This window comes from Trachypithecus francoisi, unplaced genomic scaffold (genome assembly GCF_009764315.1).
Source record: "Trachypithecus francoisi isolate TF-2019V2 unplaced genomic scaffold, Tfra_2.0 Lachesis_group15, whole genome shotgun sequence".
NCBI classification, from domain to species: Eukaryota; Metazoa; Chordata; class Mammalia; order Primates; family Cercopithecidae; genus Trachypithecus; species Trachypithecus francoisi.
Window position 1 is genome coordinate 74,045,443 of NW_022681460.1, and position 20,415 is coordinate 74,065,857.

General features: G+C 36.1%; 1 protein-coding gene across 9 annotated transcripts in view; it reads right to left on the bottom strand.

Moving 5' to 3' along the window:
- The window catches only part of ADGRG6 (adhesion G protein-coupled receptor G6), a 143,113-nt gene that overhangs the window by 25,408 nt on the left and 97,290 nt on the right, over window positions 1–20,415 (bottom strand). For all 9 annotated transcript variants that reach the window (XM_033235271.1, XM_033235273.1, XM_033235272.1 and 6 more), the window contains 11 exons: window positions 17,923–18,034; window positions 16,440–16,504; window positions 15,680–15,887; window positions 14,545–14,716; window positions 12,677–12,817; window positions 10,278–10,397; window positions 8,660–8,705; window positions 7,181–7,287; window positions 3,214–3,341; window positions 2,249–2,517; window positions 950–1,046 (listed from right to left, as the gene is read on the bottom strand). In XM_033235271.1, coding sequence (XP_033091162.1) covers window positions 950–1,046; window positions 2,249–2,517; window positions 3,214–3,341; window positions 7,181–7,287; window positions 8,660–8,705; window positions 10,278–10,397; window positions 12,677–12,817; window positions 14,545–14,716; window positions 15,680–15,887; window positions 16,440–16,504; window positions 17,923–18,034 — 1,465 coding nt within the window. The remainder of the gene's footprint in view (window positions 1–949; window positions 1,047–2,248; window positions 2,518–3,213; window positions 3,342–7,180; window positions 7,288–8,659; window positions 8,706–10,277; window positions 10,398–12,676; window positions 12,818–14,544; window positions 14,717–15,679; window positions 15,888–16,439; window positions 16,505–17,922; window positions 18,035–20,415) is intronic.

The window sequence follows — 20,415 nt, forward strand, 5'->3', positions numbered from 1 at the left end:
GTGCACAGATACGTGGCACTGTGGGTCCCATTTCAGAAATAGGCTCTTTATTCATTCAGTAATTTTTTCAATCAACATATATTTGAGTACCCATGGTGGATTAATAAAATATGAGAGCAGTAACTGCCCAAATTGAACAATAAAAAAATCATAATCTCAATGATCTCAAAATTCTTTAACAGCTTGCTGATCTCTCCATTCTCTAAATTTCTACATAACATTCCCATTGGCATTGCATCATTCGCTCTCTGTCTGATACTACTATTTAACTCTCTTGAAGATGTGGGTGGGTTTGAGGAGGTGAGAATGTTATGAAATCTTCTGAATAGAATGGGTCTTCCGAGGCTAAAAAAACAGTGTCTTAGGTATTTTCTCAATTCTTCCATATGACAGAGTACAATGTTAATACGAAAAAGTGTCTCAAACATTTCAGGGCATTCAACTGAATTAATCTGTGGTGTAGCAGAGACTTCGGCAGTCATGCGAATAAACATTAACCTTTTAAAATGAAAGCCCTGTTATTGGCATGGAAATTAACTAATGCTAAATTTCAGGAAACAAAGGATATCTACTCATCACAAAAAGTTGTTTGTTTGTTTTTTTTAGTTATTAATTTTATTTTATTTTCAATTTTTAATTGTTCCTCCGTATGTATGTATGTATGTATGTATGTATGTATGTATGTGTGTGTGTATGTATGCATGCCTGTATCTCTCCCCTTTTTTTTTTTTGGAGATGGACAGAGAGAGACAGTGAGATACAGAGAGAGAGAGAGAGAGAGAGAGAGAGAGAGAGAGAGACAGGGGGAGACAGGGGGAGACAGAGAGAGAGAGACAGACAGACCGACCAACAGACAGAAGGACAGGCAGAGAAAGAGAGTAAGACAGAAGACAGACACAGTGAGAGGGACAGGGAGAGAGAGAGAGAAAAAAAAGTTTTTATTACTTACAATTCATCACCTTTTTCTTTCCCGTAACTTTCTTTTCCATAGACTTCATTTTTGTTTCTGCTTGCTAGAACAATTGACACCACTAAGGCAGGCAAACCTGTTAGAAAAACACCATGACACAAACTCTTTTGAAGCATCTGAAACTGCTTCATAAGACTGCTAATGAAATGTAAAGAAGAGAGGTGAAAAGAAGAGAAATGCAAGCAAGTCAACATTCTATATCCCAGATTCAAACTTCTTAGAAATGGCAACTTGGTTAACAACATAATCCCCTCCTTGGGGTTCAATGTCCAACTCTAACTGGCAACAATCCAAACCTACTCTTAAATGACAGATATTTAAATAAAATTCTGTTTGCTTAGTGGGACTCACTAGAAAACCAGAACCTGATTTGTATCAAATCCAGCACTAGTGAAAGTGGTTTCATTAATTAAGGCTTGTTAGACTGGCAGAGTTTAGGCAGACAAGGTCATGACAGCCTATTCTGCCTCCTTCTATGTAAAGAAAACTCTTTAGGAAAAGTGGAGGAAAAGCAAGGGGTTATAAAGTCTTTGTAGCCTTCTCTCTCCAGAGATTAAGTATTTCCATGTATATTTCAGTGGGGAAATTCTATGGCAGGCATCCCAGGTCTCCAAAGAGTGCACTTATTGCCTCCTGAGGTGGTTTTGAAGGTCTTGAAAATATCTCTCACTTTTATATTTCCATCTGAAACAGACCTGTGAGAAAGCTCTAAAATGCCTGACTCAATATGAAACCTGCAAAAACAAAGGAGCACAACAGAAGATCTCAGACAGGTTAGTTCAACCACCTATGTCTGACTGAGGACTCATGTTATTACAAAAAGTTCGAGGCAATAATCCTGTAAGTATTCTGGTTGCACACGCAAGAATAACATTCTTTCTCTGGTTTCCAAGACACAGGCATGTGTCTGGGGATGAGTGTAACTAGCCGTCTGAGCTGGCCTTTGTATTTTAAAGCATCATGGGAAAGACACCACTGTCTGCCAGCTGCTTCTTCAGACTTGGGTGGGCTGGCTCTGGGCTCAGGAAATAAGTTTGTGGTGACTCAGGATTGAGGGCTTTTCCTTTACTCGTGTATATAGTGAGTGCTGTTGATGAGTTTAAAAAATAAAGTTGTGAAGATGTCCCTTCCTTAGGCTATGTATAGCTAATCCATGGCATTCACAATTTTGAGGTTCCTCTTAATGGTGCTACTTTTTTTAAATAAGAATTTTTCCTATGAGAATCTGGCAATTTTCATGAGGGAAAAACAAAGCCAAAGAAAACTGAAGAGGCTTACCCCAGCCAATGATGCAGAATTTTAGAATGTATCGGTGAATGTAAGTGTTAAATACTTTAACTAGAGCAATGTACATGTGAATTGCTTCTAGCCCCATCCAGGTAAAGGTTGCCAGAAGGAAGAAATGCAACAGGGCTGCAACAGCAATGCAAAGTCCATCCACATTGAAGGAGGTGATCCAGCCATCTAGGAGGAAGAGGAGATTCAGGAACAGCAGGGCTGCACTCAGGTTCATCAAGATTTTGGAGGGATAATCCCTTCGCAATTTCCTAAAAAATGAAAAAAGGAATCTATGACAGAACTAATACTGTATATCAATCTTTTAAGCACAGACCTGTATAAATTCATATCTTACACAACCCTGCAATAAGATAGGTAGCACCACCTTTCTGATGTGGTTCTGCTAAAAGGAGGGGCTAAGGATATTTATGAGTATTTGGCAAGTTATAAAGACTTTAAAAATATTAATTTACTTCAAAATTGTTTCCAATTGTTTATACAATTCCCAGTTGGGTTTCAACAGAATTTTTTTTTAATCCAGGAAAAATTCTAGAGTTATAAGAATGACATTTTTATTAAAAAATAATTTCCCTAAATTATTTGAACCTTCTTGATTTCTAATGAGTTAAGGTTCTGAAAAAAATTGTTTCAGGACTAATTTTATAAGATTATAAAACAAATGTTTTCATGTTTTACAATACAGAAAGCACCTTATATAATTTTTACTTACTTAAATGTTAATCATTTCTAACAGATTCGAATGCATTTTTAAACAGAAATACAGTAATTATAAATTAAAATTCTATAGCTGGAAAATTCATGTTGCATAATATATTTTATGAGAAACATGAACATTAGCATTGAACCACCCTACAGTGTATAAATGTTTTTCAAAGCCGAGGCAATTTTCTTATTCACATTTGGAACAGTTAGCAAAGGGTTTGGCAGATTAAAAAAATACTTACTCAAAAGCAACATATGTCAGGAGAGTTGCTGCTGAAAAAATAGCAGATATTCCACACCCAATATAGCTGATGAAAGTGAGGATTTTAGTGTTTCTTGCATCTAACTGTGAGGCACTTCTTGGAAGGTCCTACATAAAACATGGGAAGCAGCTGTAAGAATCTCTCTTCTCATGAGAATGGTTCTGTTTCACCAGAAAGTTCACTGTTAACATTAGAGCAGCTTACTTTCAGTGACTAAAACCAACAGTGTAAATCAATCTTAAAATTTCCATGTATTATATTATTTTCAATCAATAAACAAAAGAAAAAAAAGAAGCATTACTTCTGTAAGCGGTTACACATTGTTTTTCATCATTACCTTCTTTCCCAAGCTTTTTGCACACCGGTATAACCTGAAGATCAAAACCACCAGCACTGTCAACAGAAACTGGAGAGGAGACGGTTGCCTTGCATAATAAACCATCAGGCCTATTCCTAACAATTGCAGGGCTTGGGGCACCAGTTCAAATGGAGACCCTGGTAGTCTATACGGCCAAACCCTCAAGCCTTTAGGTTCCTTGCCAGGTAGCAAGTAGCTCAGCCAGAGGCTTTGCTGGTGCTATGACTGCCATGCTCTATGGGTAGTGCAGAGGCTCCTAATCCTGGTCATTTCAATGCTTGGTATGTATGAGGTGGGACAGTCTTTATTTTCATAAATGAGATGCCACTAAGAGTTTTGGGGGCCATAGATTTTTTTATTCCTATAGTACTGAAAGGATATAATTTAAATTGTTCGGAGCTGTTGTGGAGTGGAAAGAAGTTAATACTTTCCAGTGTATTCATATAAAGTATTAATTTCAATGCGCTAAGGGAGACTTACAAAGTCTGGACTTGGTAGGAAAATCTTTCTTTTCCTCCTTAAATGGGGGATTGGGATAGGAATAAATCTTGAGGTAAGACCAATCACTCAATCCTGGTTGGAGGAGAAAGGTACCTCTATTATATAGATGTTCAAAATGGAGTGTTCTTAGAGAAGGGATATATTGAATATCTAGTGTAAACTTTTACGTTTTAAATTATGGAGAAAATGTTTATGATTTTTCCTTCTATATGTGAATTGTCTTTAATTTTCATCAAAATGCCAATAAAATCTGCTACTCACACACAGGCCTTAGGTTGTGTGTGTGTGTGTGTGTGTGTGTGTGTGAGAGAGAGAGAGAGAGAGAGAGAGAGAGAGAGAGAAATGTGGGTTAGTCTCAGGTTTCACTGATGCAGTAAAGAACAGGTACAGTATCTCTGCGACATCAAGCAATGCACAAAGTGATGGAATTCAGCAGAAGCAAAGGCTCAGAGTCTGAGGGGGCTTCCCCTATCTTCTCATCCCAGGAATCCCTTAAAATACTGGGAGAACACGGGACACCCAAGGTACATGGGATGGGGTTTGAGTCGGTGCCACTTGACTCATAGATAGGCTACCTCAACCAATGATTCATTAGCCCAGAGAGATGAATCATGGTTTTGAGAGATTGCCAAGTGATGTGTCACAAATCCTTGAAAAACCTATGACTTGCAAATCACAATTAAATCCAGAATTTCAAATAGAAACTAAATAAGGCTGTTTATTGATACAGATTTATACACAATTTCATGTTGTTTTGTTCTTTTAGAGAATGAAAATATGAAAACTTTTATGATATAGCCAATACGAAAATGTACTAATCTTCATGAAAGCCAGTTTTAGTACAAAGAACTGTAGCAGAAGACATTAAATTCTGAAAATATTTGTAGATCAGAAGATATAATTATAGGTATGAGGTGCACTATTTTAGCATCTCATATGGTGAATTGGTGAATGTGTCATGGGACAATGCAGACTCTGGGAGTATCTTATACAAGTGAATAAAGAGTTTCTAAGTCAAGAAAAACTCTTAACAAAATCTTGCTGGTCTGGAAAAACTGAAAAGATAAGAGAACAATACTAAAAAGGATACATTGTGAAAAGATTCTCTACCAGCAATTTTTAATATTACAAAAACAGACAAGGTGGAAAATGGAAAGATAGCATGAACGATGCTTATCTTCATATATATACATATACACAAAATTAACCATTCAATCAAATGGCAGCAGAAAAAAAATACGTAATTACAAACTCATAATACAATTTAGAAGCAATTTAGAAGCATAATACAATTTAGCTCCTTATGAAAGAGCTGGCCATGTGAAGTCATGGGCAGGCAAACTCTGGCTGCATAAAAATCATCTCTGAAGACTAAATTTTGTTACGGTTATCTATTTAATATTAGACTTACAACATGCACACAGTTGAAATATTTAAATGAATTAAGCTAAAGCTTACATAGCTGAATGAGTGATCATGAAAAATAAGTGGTCTTTGAAAGAATGTCTGCTATCACTTTTGCAGAAAAGAGAACATGGAAGGAAATGGAACTTTCTTTTATAATTACTTAAGGAAAATATGTAACAGTTAATTGTTCATTTTCATGCTTTGGCAGCAAAAGCAAAATATTTGTATTTAGATAGTTAAAAAGGTATCTTTTATGATTCGTCACTTTTTTTAAATGACTTGTTCTTATTCTACAGAGCATTTATGTACTTGATTGTCAGGAAAATTACAACTAGAAAGGTTGCCATGACAATGGCCATTTACATAGGCTGAGTAGATTCATGAGCCAAATACTACATCCCACAGATCCTCACAGCTTCCTCCCAGTCCCCACAGGAAGAAGGGTGCAAGATTTAAAGGCGGGAATAAACAAAACCTGACGTCTGTGATTCTAATTTGAAAAGCTTTGTTGCCTCAGCTCACATTACTCCTATCTCCTATTAAAAAACAAATGTGGTTTGGTCCCTTTATGAAAACCATACAGAAATAAAGGCTATGCTACAACCCAGAGTGTACCTTAGAGACCAGAAAAGTGTCCGCAAAATCACAAGTATACCGGATAAAAGGTAAAGGTATAAATCTATGGATGAGTTCAAACAAGTCGCTGGATGTATGGTGCATCTTAAAATTTGGTGAGATAAGAAAAATACAATGATGCAATCTAATTTTTGTTTAAAACTGTATGGCAAGCTAGCTAATAAGATAAAACAGGAGCATGGAAGAAGGAAGGAAAGAATGATATAGAGGCCTAAGAGTGACAGAAACATCATAACCATCATCTCTCTTGCAGCTCTGAAGTCTCCATTCTAATCCTAGTCACTAGTCTGTCCTAACAAACTGCAGTCTCTGTGAGGGAGATCACGTGGTGCAGTACCAGGTACAAAGTAACGTTCAAATACATTGAGTGAGTGATAACATAAGAAAATTTTTTTTTGATCACACTATTCACAATTCCCTTCCATGTTAGTAATACCCAGTATTTTCTGCTTTAACCTTCTCTCCCTCCCCCACTTGTCTCCCTGTCCATCTCCTTGATACTGTTTCTCTCTTAATTAAAAAGTTTCATGGGGATTTTCATGTTTCTGAGATTATTTATCATCACTGTTAATGCTACAGGATAAAAAAAGGGAGAAAGTTCTTTTCTCTAATTACTTTCACGTATTTTTAATATGTGATCTTTGCTAATTAGATTCTTTATTGAGAAAGTAAGGAGATCGAGACCATCCTGGCGAGCACTGTGAAACCCCGTCTCTACTAAAAAATACAAAAAACTAGCCGGGCGAGGTGGCGGGCGTCTGTAGTCCCAGCTACTCGGGAGGCTGAGGCAGGAGAATGGCGTGAACCCGGGAGGCGGAGCTTGCAGTGAGCTGAGATCCGGCCACTGCACTCCAGCCCCGGCGACAGAGCAAGACTCCGTCTCAAAAAAAAAAAAAAAAAAAAAAAAGAATTAAGATTCATGGTACAGATGAAAACTAATCAGGAAATAATTCCCAAAATACATAATCTAAAAATACATACAAAAAGGAGTATGCCATCCACAGTTATAGCATGTCAAAATGAGCTTAGAAATCCCCCCCTTACCATCAGAACTCCAAAATGTGTGAAGTGGTTACACAGACAGACCGTCTCACTTGCATCTGAATCTCTGTGTGCAACACATCCTGACGTGTTCCATCCTCCAAAACTTTCTGTTGAAGGAATCAACAAACAGTGTGAAAACAACAGGTCAGTGTCTTCTCTATAATGGATGAGACCTTCTATAGAGAAATTTGCCTCAGTCTCTTCTGCCATATAAAGTTTATCTGTAAAATGGATACCATTATGAAAGCTTTCAATGCTTAGAATAATTTGGATTCCTAGAACCATCAAATGTTACTTCTGGGTTGGCAGTTACAGGTGATCTAATTAGTGGATTCAAACTCGAGAGTTCCACAAATGTTTGATTCAAGTTTAATTTTTAACATATTTTAAAACAAACTTCCATAAAAAGAATACTCCTCTTCGAATACATTATACACTATGAACCAACGATTTTTTTCTGAGGGGTAATCTACATTTTCGTGAAGACATAATAACAAAGAAGGTTTGCTTTCTTAGAATGTGCTATTTATGTATACAGCAATCATTACTGGTGGTAACTGATAGTAAATGGCTTGAACCCACCTTATCTTACTTTTATGGTATAAAACAGAATATGAGCAACACATATTGTCAATGTACTGAATCCTTTTATTTAAAAAAGATTTTAAGATATAAAGTGATACTTTTAACTATGCAAATGAGTAAAGATCTTCTCAAAATTATGCAACTAAACCCCTCCACCAAAAAACACCTGTAGGACTATCAAAAAAAGTTTTCACCTTTTTCAGGCTGTTTTCATCAGCAAAGCAGCCTGCATTGATATCAGAATGAATCTGGCCACAATAATCCTCACAAGGGGACAAACAGAAGAGCCTTCTTTATTTGTACTTCCTTTCAAAGAGATTTCAACACCTTATGCCTACTGATTGATGCATCCCTTAATTTTGTCTTCCTTTCTTGATTGTCAAATCTAATGCTGCAGGCTGTTCATCTCTTTCAAGTAATACATATCCATTATAACCATTTCTATATTTACATTCCTTTAGTCAGCTTCTCACCTCCCTCATAACTGGAGTTCTGGAAGCTGGATTTTAAATTGTCTGTCTTACACATATCAAATAATCTCCTTAAATGTGTCTTAGAAGAATGAGATTAAGTGCACGTACACTTTTGTCAAAAGTAGCAATAAAATTGTATGCTGTATTTTACAAATAACTGATGTTAAAGAGGCTGTTCAACTGAAAAAATGAAAGAAAACACAGTGAAGTCTGCTTATTTCTTCTTGCAATGACTAAAAAGTTATGGAAATTAGAACTGACTTTCCAAGCTACCTAAACTAACTTTGCAACTCATTTGCCATTTACACTTACATTGTGACTCACTCTGGTTTGGGGTGGAATTAAAGGAAATGGGGGTGTCTAACAATGTTTAAAATTCAGTTGTTATCTATATTAAGACAACTAGTATTTTAAAACTTACTGTTTTTGTTCAGATCCCAGAAGGCACAGATGGGATGATGCACTTCCTATATTAACATAAGAATAAATATGTGAAATTGTGTTTAACATGCCATGATTTAAATATGGCAAAAAAATAAAAACACAAAGGGTTTCACAAAGAAATAGATTAGTATTAACATGCCAATTCAACCTAAAAACATCAGGCAATTTAGGGGGATCTTCTTCTCTCTCATAGAGAATTCAAGCAAAAATCAACTTCAACCTCATGAGGAATCACACTAACTACTCATTTATCTGTAGGTTACTACAAATGTCCCATTCATTAAATATATTGATTCTACTCTCATTCTCAGCATTTGGAAAAGCTCTTGACACTACAATTTCACATCATCTTCAAAATTCTCCTTTATGTCTGGGTATTTACATAAACAAATTGAAAACAAGGACTCGATGAGATACCCGTAGACTCATGCTCACAGTAGCATTACTCACAAGAGCCAAAAAGTAGAAGCAACCCAAGCGTCTATCGATGGAGAAATAGATAAACAAAATCTGGTATATACATACAATGAAATACTCTTCAGCCTTAAAAAGGAAGTCAATTCTGACAGATGCTACAACATGGATAAACCTTGAATACACTATGCCATGAAATAAGCTAGTCACAAAGGACAAACACTATATGTTTCCACTTATATGAGGAATTTAGAGGAGTGAAATTAAGAGACAGAAAGTAGGATGGTGATTGCCACGTGCTATTGAAAGGAGAGAAGAGGGAATGGGTATTTAATGGGAGAAGAGTTTCAGCTGGGGAGATGGATAGTGGTCACGGTTGCATAACAATGTGAACACAATGCTATCGAACTGTACACTTAAAAATGATTAAGATGATACATTTTATATTATGTATGTTGCACAATTTTTAAAAATCTTCCTTCATGAATGAAGGGGCTGAAACAAAGGGGGCCAAAGTGTTGAACACAGAAGTCTAAGACGGTTCGTGACATAGGAGGCTAGATCTTAGGTGACTTGGCTTTCAATCCTCAACACACTCATTTCCGGCCTGCCTTCCTGCCTATCTAATACATGGCAGAATCATGATGAGGGCCCTTTAGAAAAGTGAGAAAAACCTGTTCTTGGGCCATCTGGGACAATAAAGAACTTCCATCTAATTTTATGAAACAAACAGATGACAAGGGTAATGAAGCAACAAGAAAAGCAACATTTGCAAAGACTAAACAACTGCCAATCTCTCAAAAAATAAGTCCATCCTCCCCTGTTTCTTTCATACACAGAAATACAAAGAAACAACCAATACCTCTATTGGCAGAATTGTGCAACTACATCTGCATCTAATTTATTTGAAGCAATATATGTTGTATCTTAAAAAAAGAAGCCCTTCTCTTCACTTCCCTTCTCTTTCTGATTATTGAGTCCTAGATAAAACTAACTTCTCCAGCTGCTTCAATTTACTGTGACTTTAAAGCACTACCTGACCAGCTGTTCTCTCTTTATGGAAAACTGGGTCCTATTCCATTAAAAAGGGTCAGTTACTTTTTAACATGTAGAAAAAAAGGCCCCATTAGTATCTTAAATAGTCCACCTCTGTCCAAATCCTATTGGGAGCATTTTCTTACCTGAGTTCTTGTATGTTTGATTTTTATTTGAACAGGATCCTTCAGATTCTGGATAGTAATGTTTCCAATACTGCACGCCATCACATAACTCACTAAGGTTTTTCTTTGGGGTCCTACATCCTTTTAAAGAAAAAAAAAATCGCGTGTATCAGTCAGAAGTACACACTTTTATTTTAGTTTGGTGCTCCAAAATAAGCAAACTGTCAGCAAGTTTTACACTTAAGATCTTCAGTTCTAGAACATCCTGTTTATCACATCAAGTTGCTGGCTTTCCTGAAGGAGGTTTGCTACTTCCCTTATTATAATAAATACATTGAGGGAATGCTGGGAGCCAATATTGTAAGACTGAGTTCATGAAACTACATTCTTGATTGTGGTGACTGATGTCAGCCAGTTAACATCTGAAACAATGCAGACTCTTAAATAATATAAACTCATAAAACGCTGTGAAACAATTAGATCATTTCCCTACTCTAGAAAATAGATGCTGTTTTCTTTCAGAGAAGTATAAAGAAAATATGGTGTGAAAAATAAAAAGCAATACATCTTTCACATCCATGCCAACAGCTTGACATGTTTACTAACTTATATCTAAAAGTAATACCGGATTCAAGTCCCATCCAGGACATCTACCTTCTTCTCTGATTGTTTCCTTGCCAGCATCTGTGGGTTTCACTAAGGAATAAGGCTGTCAGGAAATCAAATCTGTCCCATAAAATGGTATGGACCAATAAGCATTCTATTCAGCAAGTTCATCTCTATTTTTTTCTTTCCCTTGTATTTCTTGTCAAATCTCCTGAATTTCTCTTTATATCACAGCTTACAAATCAGTTGTTTTGGAATAATCACAGGATAAATTCTAAATAAAATTCAGCATCCAGAATATAGCTTTTTATTAATTTTGTGTGGTGGTCACTATTAAACTCAGCTATTAAACAGTGATACTCAGCCTTTCAGTAAAACACAAAACAATACCATCGTACCTTGCCCTCTATGATAGGGGAGCACCACAGAACCTTTAAAGTTTTTTCATTCTCTAGTAAATTAACTTTAGAAACTGAACATATGCTTCCCTTTTGTTTGTTTTCTTAGAGACGGGTCTCACTATGTTGGCTTGATTGGTCTTGAACTCTTGGTCTCAAGCAATCCTCCCTCCTCAGCCTCCCAAAGCACAAGGATTACAGGCATGAGCCACTGCACCTGGCCAGATACGCTTCCTAATAACAACTTTGGTAGGGAAATACCAAAGGAGAAGAAAACAATGATGTGGAGACGACTCAAAACAATGACAGATCCTTGCAAATCTAAGAGTTGCAAATTTAAGTATCCTTTCTGTACCATTCACACTTTGTGACACCTACTGCATTTTTATACTAGTTTTAAGGTAACATTGTCATACACTTTAAATTCCATAATTTTTAAAACTGCAGTTGTATATGTTTACAGCTATTAAATCCTTCAGGATAAATTACACATGTTTTTATATAAAATATATAAATTGCATTCATATAAATCACAAAATTTGTATAGAGCTGGTTCCTAAAACATTTGTTGATAAAATTTTTAAATTTTGGAATTAATTACTGTCAAGGATTCCATGGTATTCTTTTCCTTGACTATATCTCTACTTGGCTGTTCCTCTACATATGATATATAAAGGCAGATCTATTACAAACAATTCTCTGGCCTTGAGACTTGCTATTTTCTTTTATATAAGTCACACTGTTCAATATGCAATGATATCTTGAATTTAATAGATACGTTTTATTTTTTAAAAAGGGTCCAGCAAAACTGCTCCTGATCAGGTTGTACTTGTAAAGGCAAACAGAGGTCACCAGTGTTTGCTGGCAGTGGGCCTTCTAGAATCTAGAAATGATGCCAATAAAAATGATAATATGTGCTTAGCACAATGCCATCCTACTCTGCGGATGTGTAAAGACCAAAGGTCACTTGAAATACTAATGGGAAAACTGATTAAAGCCAAGAATGCTGCTCATTATGTAAACAGTGCTTCCTGCTGAATTAAAGAAAAAAAAAAACCTTTCCTTTGGTGTGCAATTTCTTTAACTCTAAAGGCCTAAATGATTGGAAAGCATAAAATATTTAATGAAAGTAATAATTAACAGTCTTCACTAATTCAATTTCTAATTGTTTAATGCAAGCCTTAGCCTAATACTTGAATTATTTTAAAAACTGAAGTACATACAACTTGTTAATAAGCATATTATCTGAAATAAAATATTTCAACAATTACATTAAAAATTTTCATTTTTGAAAATGCAGTAAATTTTTCTAAACCTTCTGATATATTTCAAAGGAATCTAAACTTTTGTTTTTCTCCTTTGAGCAAAGATACTTCATTTGCAATTGAAAAATAATAATTTAATGAATGTGCTTACCTGGAAAAGTCCAGTTTTGTTGAAGAAAGTAAACTGAGCTCTTCTGACTAATACAGAATCTTCTTGACTTAAATTCTCAAGTAAGTTTGGAGGCAAAATTACAGACGCCAGTGGATCCACTTGTCCACTCTCAAAATCCATCTGTCACACACACAGAGATATATTGGTCAAGTAATCATAACTAAATGGTAATAACTTTATTCCACATGCATAGTTAGGAGAGTGAACAATTGCAAGTTCAAATTAGCCAGTACCAGGACTTCCCTTTGTATCTAAAGTAGTCACTGCAACTCCTGGATAAACCCCTACAGACAGAGCTGTAGATTTCATTTGGGTTTTACAAGTGTGTCAAAGGAGAAAATGCACTGATTTTAATTAAGACATAGGAAGAAATCTACAAATCAGTCAACATTTTCAAGTATAAGAATTAGATTTACCAGCAGCAGATTTTGAGGTTTTCTCAAAACACGTAGTGAAAGATAATAACTATGGGAGGAAGGGGCGAGGGAGAGAGAGAAAGAGACTGAAGTTAACTTGTTTATTTCACACTGCATTAAAATTTTATGAACATTCTCAGATAGCATTTTTCCTGAAACCATAGCACAAGGCCAAAGAAAGCTTTCTTGCAAATTGTCTTGGAATAAGACTGAAGTTGACTGAGTTTTACTCTTAAAATGTGAAAGAGGATTACCCAAAAGAGCCTGTAGTCTAATGGAGAAAAAAGGTCTTGACTGTATCCTGATTTCAGGCTTTTTATATTTTCAGTTTGTTCTATCTCCACAGTTAAAAGATAGATTGCGCTTCACATACTATACTCTCCCAGGTCAAGGACAATGCTTCATTAATTTTGTTTGCTCTGGTGGCTAACAGTGTCTGGCATGTAGTAGGAACTTGAAAATTCTTTGCTTATGCATTGCTTGAACATGTTGGAAAGGTTCTCCATTAATCTAGCCCCAGCGTATGTGTACAGCCGTACTGTCACCTGCTATCTCAGACTTCTACATCACATGTTCTCAGAGTGTGATACTTAGACCAGCAATGTCTAAGGAACTTGTTAAAAGTGCAAATTTGGTGGGCCTAACCAGAACCTACTAAATCAGAAACTCCTGGAGTAGGTCTCAGAAATCTGTTTTAACAAGTCCTCCAGTCCTCCAGAAGATTCTTTTTTTTTTTTTTTTTTTTTTTTTTTCTATTGAGACAGAGTCCTGCTCTGTCACCCAGGCTGGCGGGAAGTGGCATGATTCTGACTCACTGCAACCTCCATCTCCCAGGTTCAAGTGATTCTCGTGCCTCAGTCTCCCAAATAGCTGGGATTACAGGCATGCACCACCATGCCTGGCTAACTTTTTTTTGGTATTTTTAGTAGAAACAGGGTTTATCATGTTGGCCAGGCTGGTCTCGAACCCCTGGCCTCAAGTGATCCACCCACCTAGGCCTCCCAAAGTGCTGGGATTATAGGCATAAGAGACCACATCCAGCATTCTCCAGAAGATTCTAATGTTCAGTTTCAGAACCACTGGCAAAGAGAATGTACCATGCTTCTTTTCACCTTGGGGCCCTTAAAGCTCTTTCCTCTAACTGAACTGATGCTCACCCCAAGTATGGTGGCCCCTACTCATGCTTAGCTCCAGTAACCCCTCTTGTAGAAGGTAAACTGACCTCCCCTGTCACCCAGATTATGAAAGTATACTCACTCTGAGCTCCCACAATACCTTATGGCTACTGCTCTAGTTAAACTTAGCCAACATTCAGACCTGCTTGCCACTTCATGGACCAAGACCTCTTGGAAGCAGCAACTGCTAAGTGATCAGCAAGTTTTTATATGTCTAAGTAATTAATTAAAATGAAAGAAACCACTGGCTCATTACCTGGAAATACGATTCATTATTGCTTGGAAGACCAATGCTAAAATTTGAAATTGCATTTGTCCCTGGTAACAGGGATGACACGCCAAGAGCCAAGTTCCGAGTTGTAATATTCACATGTGATGTGCTATTTAGGTCTATCTTGAAGGCCAATTCATCAATTGTTTTTAAAGCTCTAAAGAAATGACAAAAATACCACTATTACGTAATACGATATTTTAGATTCTTAAACAAACATGTTTTGCTGCATGGCAAAATACAAACAAAATAAAGTTGTGTTCAGATTTTCTGATCTTAACATGAACACCCATAAAATTACCCCAATCCATAGTGATATCTGTTAAAACATGGAATCACAGGGATGTATAAATCCTCAAGAGAAATATCTGCTTTAAAGAAAATCAACAATTAAATCATCCTGAACAAATACTGTTTTTCATTTGTTTTGGCCTCTCTTTTCTCACATAAAAAAGCATCCTCCCTACCTTAACGGCTTATCAACAATCAAAGGAAATAATGCGATAAAAGTGTTTTGTGAACTGCAAGACACTAGAAAAATGTTTATATTGTTATGTAGATTGTTAGAAAATACATTTTTAACAAATATAAAATTTTCTTCAGAGAAATGTAGAAGGGAAGAAAGAGAAAAACATTAAATATTTTAATATTATACATTAAGTGAAGCAATTAAATACAAATTGAATCATATAAATACAGGTACATTTTCATCTGCCCCAGCGTGTTCATTTCAGAAGTCCAACAATCATGTGGCTGTGGCTGTCAGTGGCATAGTTCACAGTATAGTGGACTTACAATGACCAGTTATGCATAACTCTACTAGTCAACTAAATTTAGAATTTTAGAATTTTTAAACTAAATTTAGAATTTTCAAATAAAAAATGAAAGACTGCTTGTGCTTTCTAGGGCTATGTATATTGTAAATTGTATTTCTCAAAAAAAGACCATGCAGAACTTTTAAGTTCACATTGTGAATGACCTTGCTTAACTATGAATGACTATCAATACATCTTGCAGGGATTTGAATTCTAAAATCTGGGCACAAAGTATTCAGATAGGTGAGAAATCATGTAACATCATTATCCAATAAAATTTACTCTCCAGAAAAAAAAATACTTACTCAGAAGAAGACTCAAGCAAGTCACTGTCTGAACTGCTTAAGATATTAGAAAATATATTCATTAGAGTTGAGCCAAGTGTTATATCAATATTTTCTTCTTTATTCACAATTCTTTTGACCTGTTCCACAATGTTGGTAATATTGGCTGAGGTTAAGTTCTGCCCATCAGCAGTTAAATTTAAAATCTGGTTAGCAACTTCATTTGCTTCTAAAACAAAGGCAGAAGAAAACAACACTAAGTTTTACCTGCATATTTGGAGCATTTCCAGGAATCCAAAGTAGAGTGTAATATTTCACTTTACAGCTGAAGCAAGGAAGTGAGATTTTCCTGTGTATACCTCATCCCCATATTCACAAGGCAATAATATTTCTTTCTATGCAGAGACTAACTTCTCTCTTTAGTAAGATACAAATAACTTGGAGGGATGAACACACAAAGTTCTAAGAGAAACATCCCCAGAATCACTGAATAAGGGTAATTTGCTCTTTAAAATTAATGCAAACTACAAAACATTGATACAAATATCAATTTATATATTAGTTTTGTCTTCTCTAGATTTTCCTATTTTTAATCCCCTACAGAACAGAAAGTTAAAATGAGAGCAAAAAGTATTTTCTGTCTTAAGTGAAATAATCATTTGCCTTTTAATATGAAAACAGTATCACATAGCACAAGAATATTCCTGAAGACAACGAAAACCATGAAGCCTGAAGTCATGTCATTTTGTCCTTGAGAAATAAAGGAAAATTGCTCACTTACTTGAACAGTTGGAGATATCAGGAGGTCCCCAGTAGGTTACCGTTGGGTTGGTAGCATTGTAATAACTATGAAACAAAATAGGTATTTTAAATATTTGATATAACTGGTATTATTTTGTACTGTTTAAAGGGATTTTTACATGATGTATACATTTATTACAATATGATCAATGGCTAAGCTTCCCTTTAAGACACTGAGCTTCTCACTGTTTCCATTTTAATTCTCTGTTTATCTCTGGACCTGTTTACATGTCTACGTTCTGTCTCTCTAGCCTATTTCTGTTTACCACCCTATCTATACAATGTTCTCAAATTCTTTCCATTTCTCCACCTCATTCTTCTCGCCCTTCCTTATTCTCTCCTCTCTCACCCTTCCTTATTCTCTCCTCTCTCACCCCAGTTTGTTTCTCCATTTGTACTATTTCCTTCTACAAGTTTTCTTTTCCTGTTTTCCTATAAATGATATTAGAACTGAAAAAATTAGTTACTAACTTTTGGGATTTGCCTTGATTTCTAGGTAAGTTTCCTTTGAAAATAAAACTATAATGCATTGAAATAAATTTCATGCTAAAAATTCTTATGGGGAAAAAATCAGTAGCACGCAACATAGGAACAATATACCAGCAATATCCTAACCTAGGATACACTGGTCAAGTACTGCTTTAAGAACTTTACAGGTAAAATCTGATTTTGAGTTCACATAACTCTGCAAAGCAGATTATAATCCACATCTTACAGAAGATTAAATGGAATTTGGTAAATCAATGAATTTTCCAAGTCCTCACAACTAGGAAGAGATGGAGCCACATTTCACTCAAGTCCATACATCTCTAAAGTCCCCTTCTTTTCTCCCTACAAAGTGTCAAACCCAGCAGTATTTACAGTATGCAAAGTATGTATGCTTAGGCAGTTTCCATTCCTGAATTTCCCCCCAGAAAACTCTAATTGGGAGTGAGGTGGGTGGAGAAATGGATTTAACTTGCTATTCCATGATTCCCTGCAATTATCTTGTCTCTGAGGTTTCTGTTAAACACTTAGAGAAAATCTATACCCTGACAGTTTCCATCAGTAGACTATCCCAATCTGGATCTTGTCTTCATTTCCTCTTTGCCTCTTCTCCCCATTCCAACAATAATCAGTCCAAATAGCTAAAAAGTTTCGGATTTCCAGATGCATATTCCAAGGCTAGGCTAGGTTCATCCACAAACAAGGTACTTTGCTCTGGTGCTACCCGCTGGCTTCTAAATTCTTCAGTTTTTCTGTGAGACGGCTTGATAAGCATGTGGCTGGGAGGAAAACACTGCCTTTCTGAGTCATCCACTTATGTTATCTTTATTCCCCAGGAGTGAATGATATAGGCATACACAGAGATTCCTGCCCTTCTTTGCAATCAATACAATGCCTGAGAACTACCGTGCTGCACGTATAACCCTGGGAAGGCTGATAACGTGGAGCTTTGCTGCAAGAGTCAGTGAAAATATTACCATATCCGCGAAGCAGAAAAGTCAGGCTTGTCTGGACAAGGAAGAACGTATTCAGAAGGTTGGATAGATGGCCAGTAGTAGCCTTTGGGTTCCTCCACAGCAAGACAGTGACCTATATGAACATAAGAACCAGCATGAGAAATATTCACCTATTTTTTAAAGTTAGAGGTTAGAGATGCAAGATGAAAGCAAAATGACAATGCTGTTAATTAGGTATTTCTTTAATGTAATACCAAAATATTACTGTTTATGTTCAGAATTTGAAAAAAAAATAAAAGTTAGAAAAAATATTAACATTTAATACACTTCAAATACAAAAACCATTACATCAGACAAAACCATTAGTAAAAAACACATTTATTTAAGTATATACATGAAACATACATTATCATTCTAATCATTTGCAGATACTAGTTTTATTCAAAGAAATAAACCCTATAGAGAAGGAAAACAATCTTGAAAAATTCAAAATGTAATTTGATTTTTTTCAAAGGGGAAAGCCTATAAATGATGACTCAATAATGTCACCTTTGAGTTGTGTGGCTATTTTATAGAAAATGTTCCAGCTGCTCTGATAGCCTCTCCTGCCTGGAAGCTAAGGGGGCCACAGGAAGTCACCTGCAAACCAACAAACCCTCGGATTTCTGTATCCTCAAATCATCTGACTTTTGGTTTGACAACTCTCTAAGTAAGCCTCATGACATCAATGATTCAGATTTTATATTTTAAAGAATATCAAAGTAACAGCAATACATCAACAGCAACAATAAACTCTTGTATTTCAGGAGTGAACATTAGCAAGTTATATCAGTTTTCTGGGAACAAGTACTGTCATCACCAACTGAAAATTCAAATAACTTTCCCATGTATACTGTAAGCTTTAAAACTGTTAGGTTTTAGCTTTTTATTTTTCCATTGGTAGAAGCACTTATCCACAGACTCACTTGCAGAAAAACAATAAAATGGATAATTTAAATTAAATGGTATAAATTAAATGTCTAGGTATATATATGGAGAGAGTGGTGCTGGGCTTTCCCAGCCTATGAGGATACAGATGGTGCTGGTCCCCCTAGTGTTCTCCAGTCATAGATAAACTACCATTTGTCAGGTTGCTTCTTTGTGAAGACTCCTATACGTGAAACGGTAGCAGGTTGCATTCTCCCTCCCTCCAAAAAGCCCCATTTGTTAAGAAGTATTTTCCCAAAGAGACTCAGAAATGGTTTACTGTCATGATAGTATTCTTAGTATTATTTGCACTCATCCATCTCTATGAGTTCTTTCTAACTGTGTACATCCACCCAATAGAGATGGGTAGCTCCTCACAGAAGTGGAGATGCCCGCCTCTTTACTACACTGTGATTCTGGCCTTGGTCGCAATCGCCCTCTTCAAGGCTGAGGAACACGCCTCCCTCAATTCAACCTCCTGAGTGTAGAGAAGGCAAAGGGTCAAAGTTTTCTTTTCTTTTGATCTCTACTAATGTACCTAATCACAGTATAATTGTAATCATAGAATAACATTAAAACAACTGCTTTTTGTTATCTATATTTGTGAACATTTGATTTCCTAAAATATTCTCATGCAGACTCATTCATTCATTTATTCAACAAGTGTTCAAGTTCCAGGGGATGTGCTGGGCTCTGGGAATATGTGGAAAGTAAGAGTTAAAGAAAAAAGAAAACATGTTCTTAAGTAAGCGATTATTGTCTACAAAAAATATATATATATGAACAATACATATATATGAACTATATATATGAACATTATATATGAAATATATATATATATATATATATGAACATAAATATATCTAGTCTGTATGATGCTCTAGGCACCTGGAGAGCATGAAGTAGAGGCTCAAAGGCAGTGATGTCTATACTTGATTTCAGAAAAGTTTCTATAGAAGAGGTGACTTAGGAGCTATCTTTAAAAATACATAGGTGATAATGAGGTTGACGGTGGGAGTGGAGAACAGTGTGCAAAGATAGAAAAGGGCATACAAAGGAGCACAGCCTCTTTGTGGAAGTACAAGCCATGTCATGTGTGGTTAGAGCTTAGAATGTGAACGATTTCTAGGAGAGACTTGATTCTAGGTCCAACAGAACCCCCAGATTCCTGACCTAGTCCTGTGAAGACAGTGGTATTACTAATAGAGACAGGGAACATGAGAGAAGGAGATATTTTCTGTTTGGTTTTTTTTTGAGATAAGGTCTTATTCTGTTGCCCAGGCTGGAGTGTAGTGGCATGAACATGGCTCACTGCAGCCTTGACCTCCCAAGCTCAAGTAGTCCTCCTGTCTCAGGCCCGCCTAGTAGCAGAGATTACAAGTGCACAGCACAACATCCAACTAATTTTTTAATCTTTCATAGAGACAGTCTCCCTATATAGCCCAGGCTAGTCTCGAATTCGTGGGCTCAAGTGATTCTCCCACCTTGGCCTCCCAAAGTGCTGGGATTATAGGCATGAGCCACCATGCCCAGCAGGAGATGTTTTAT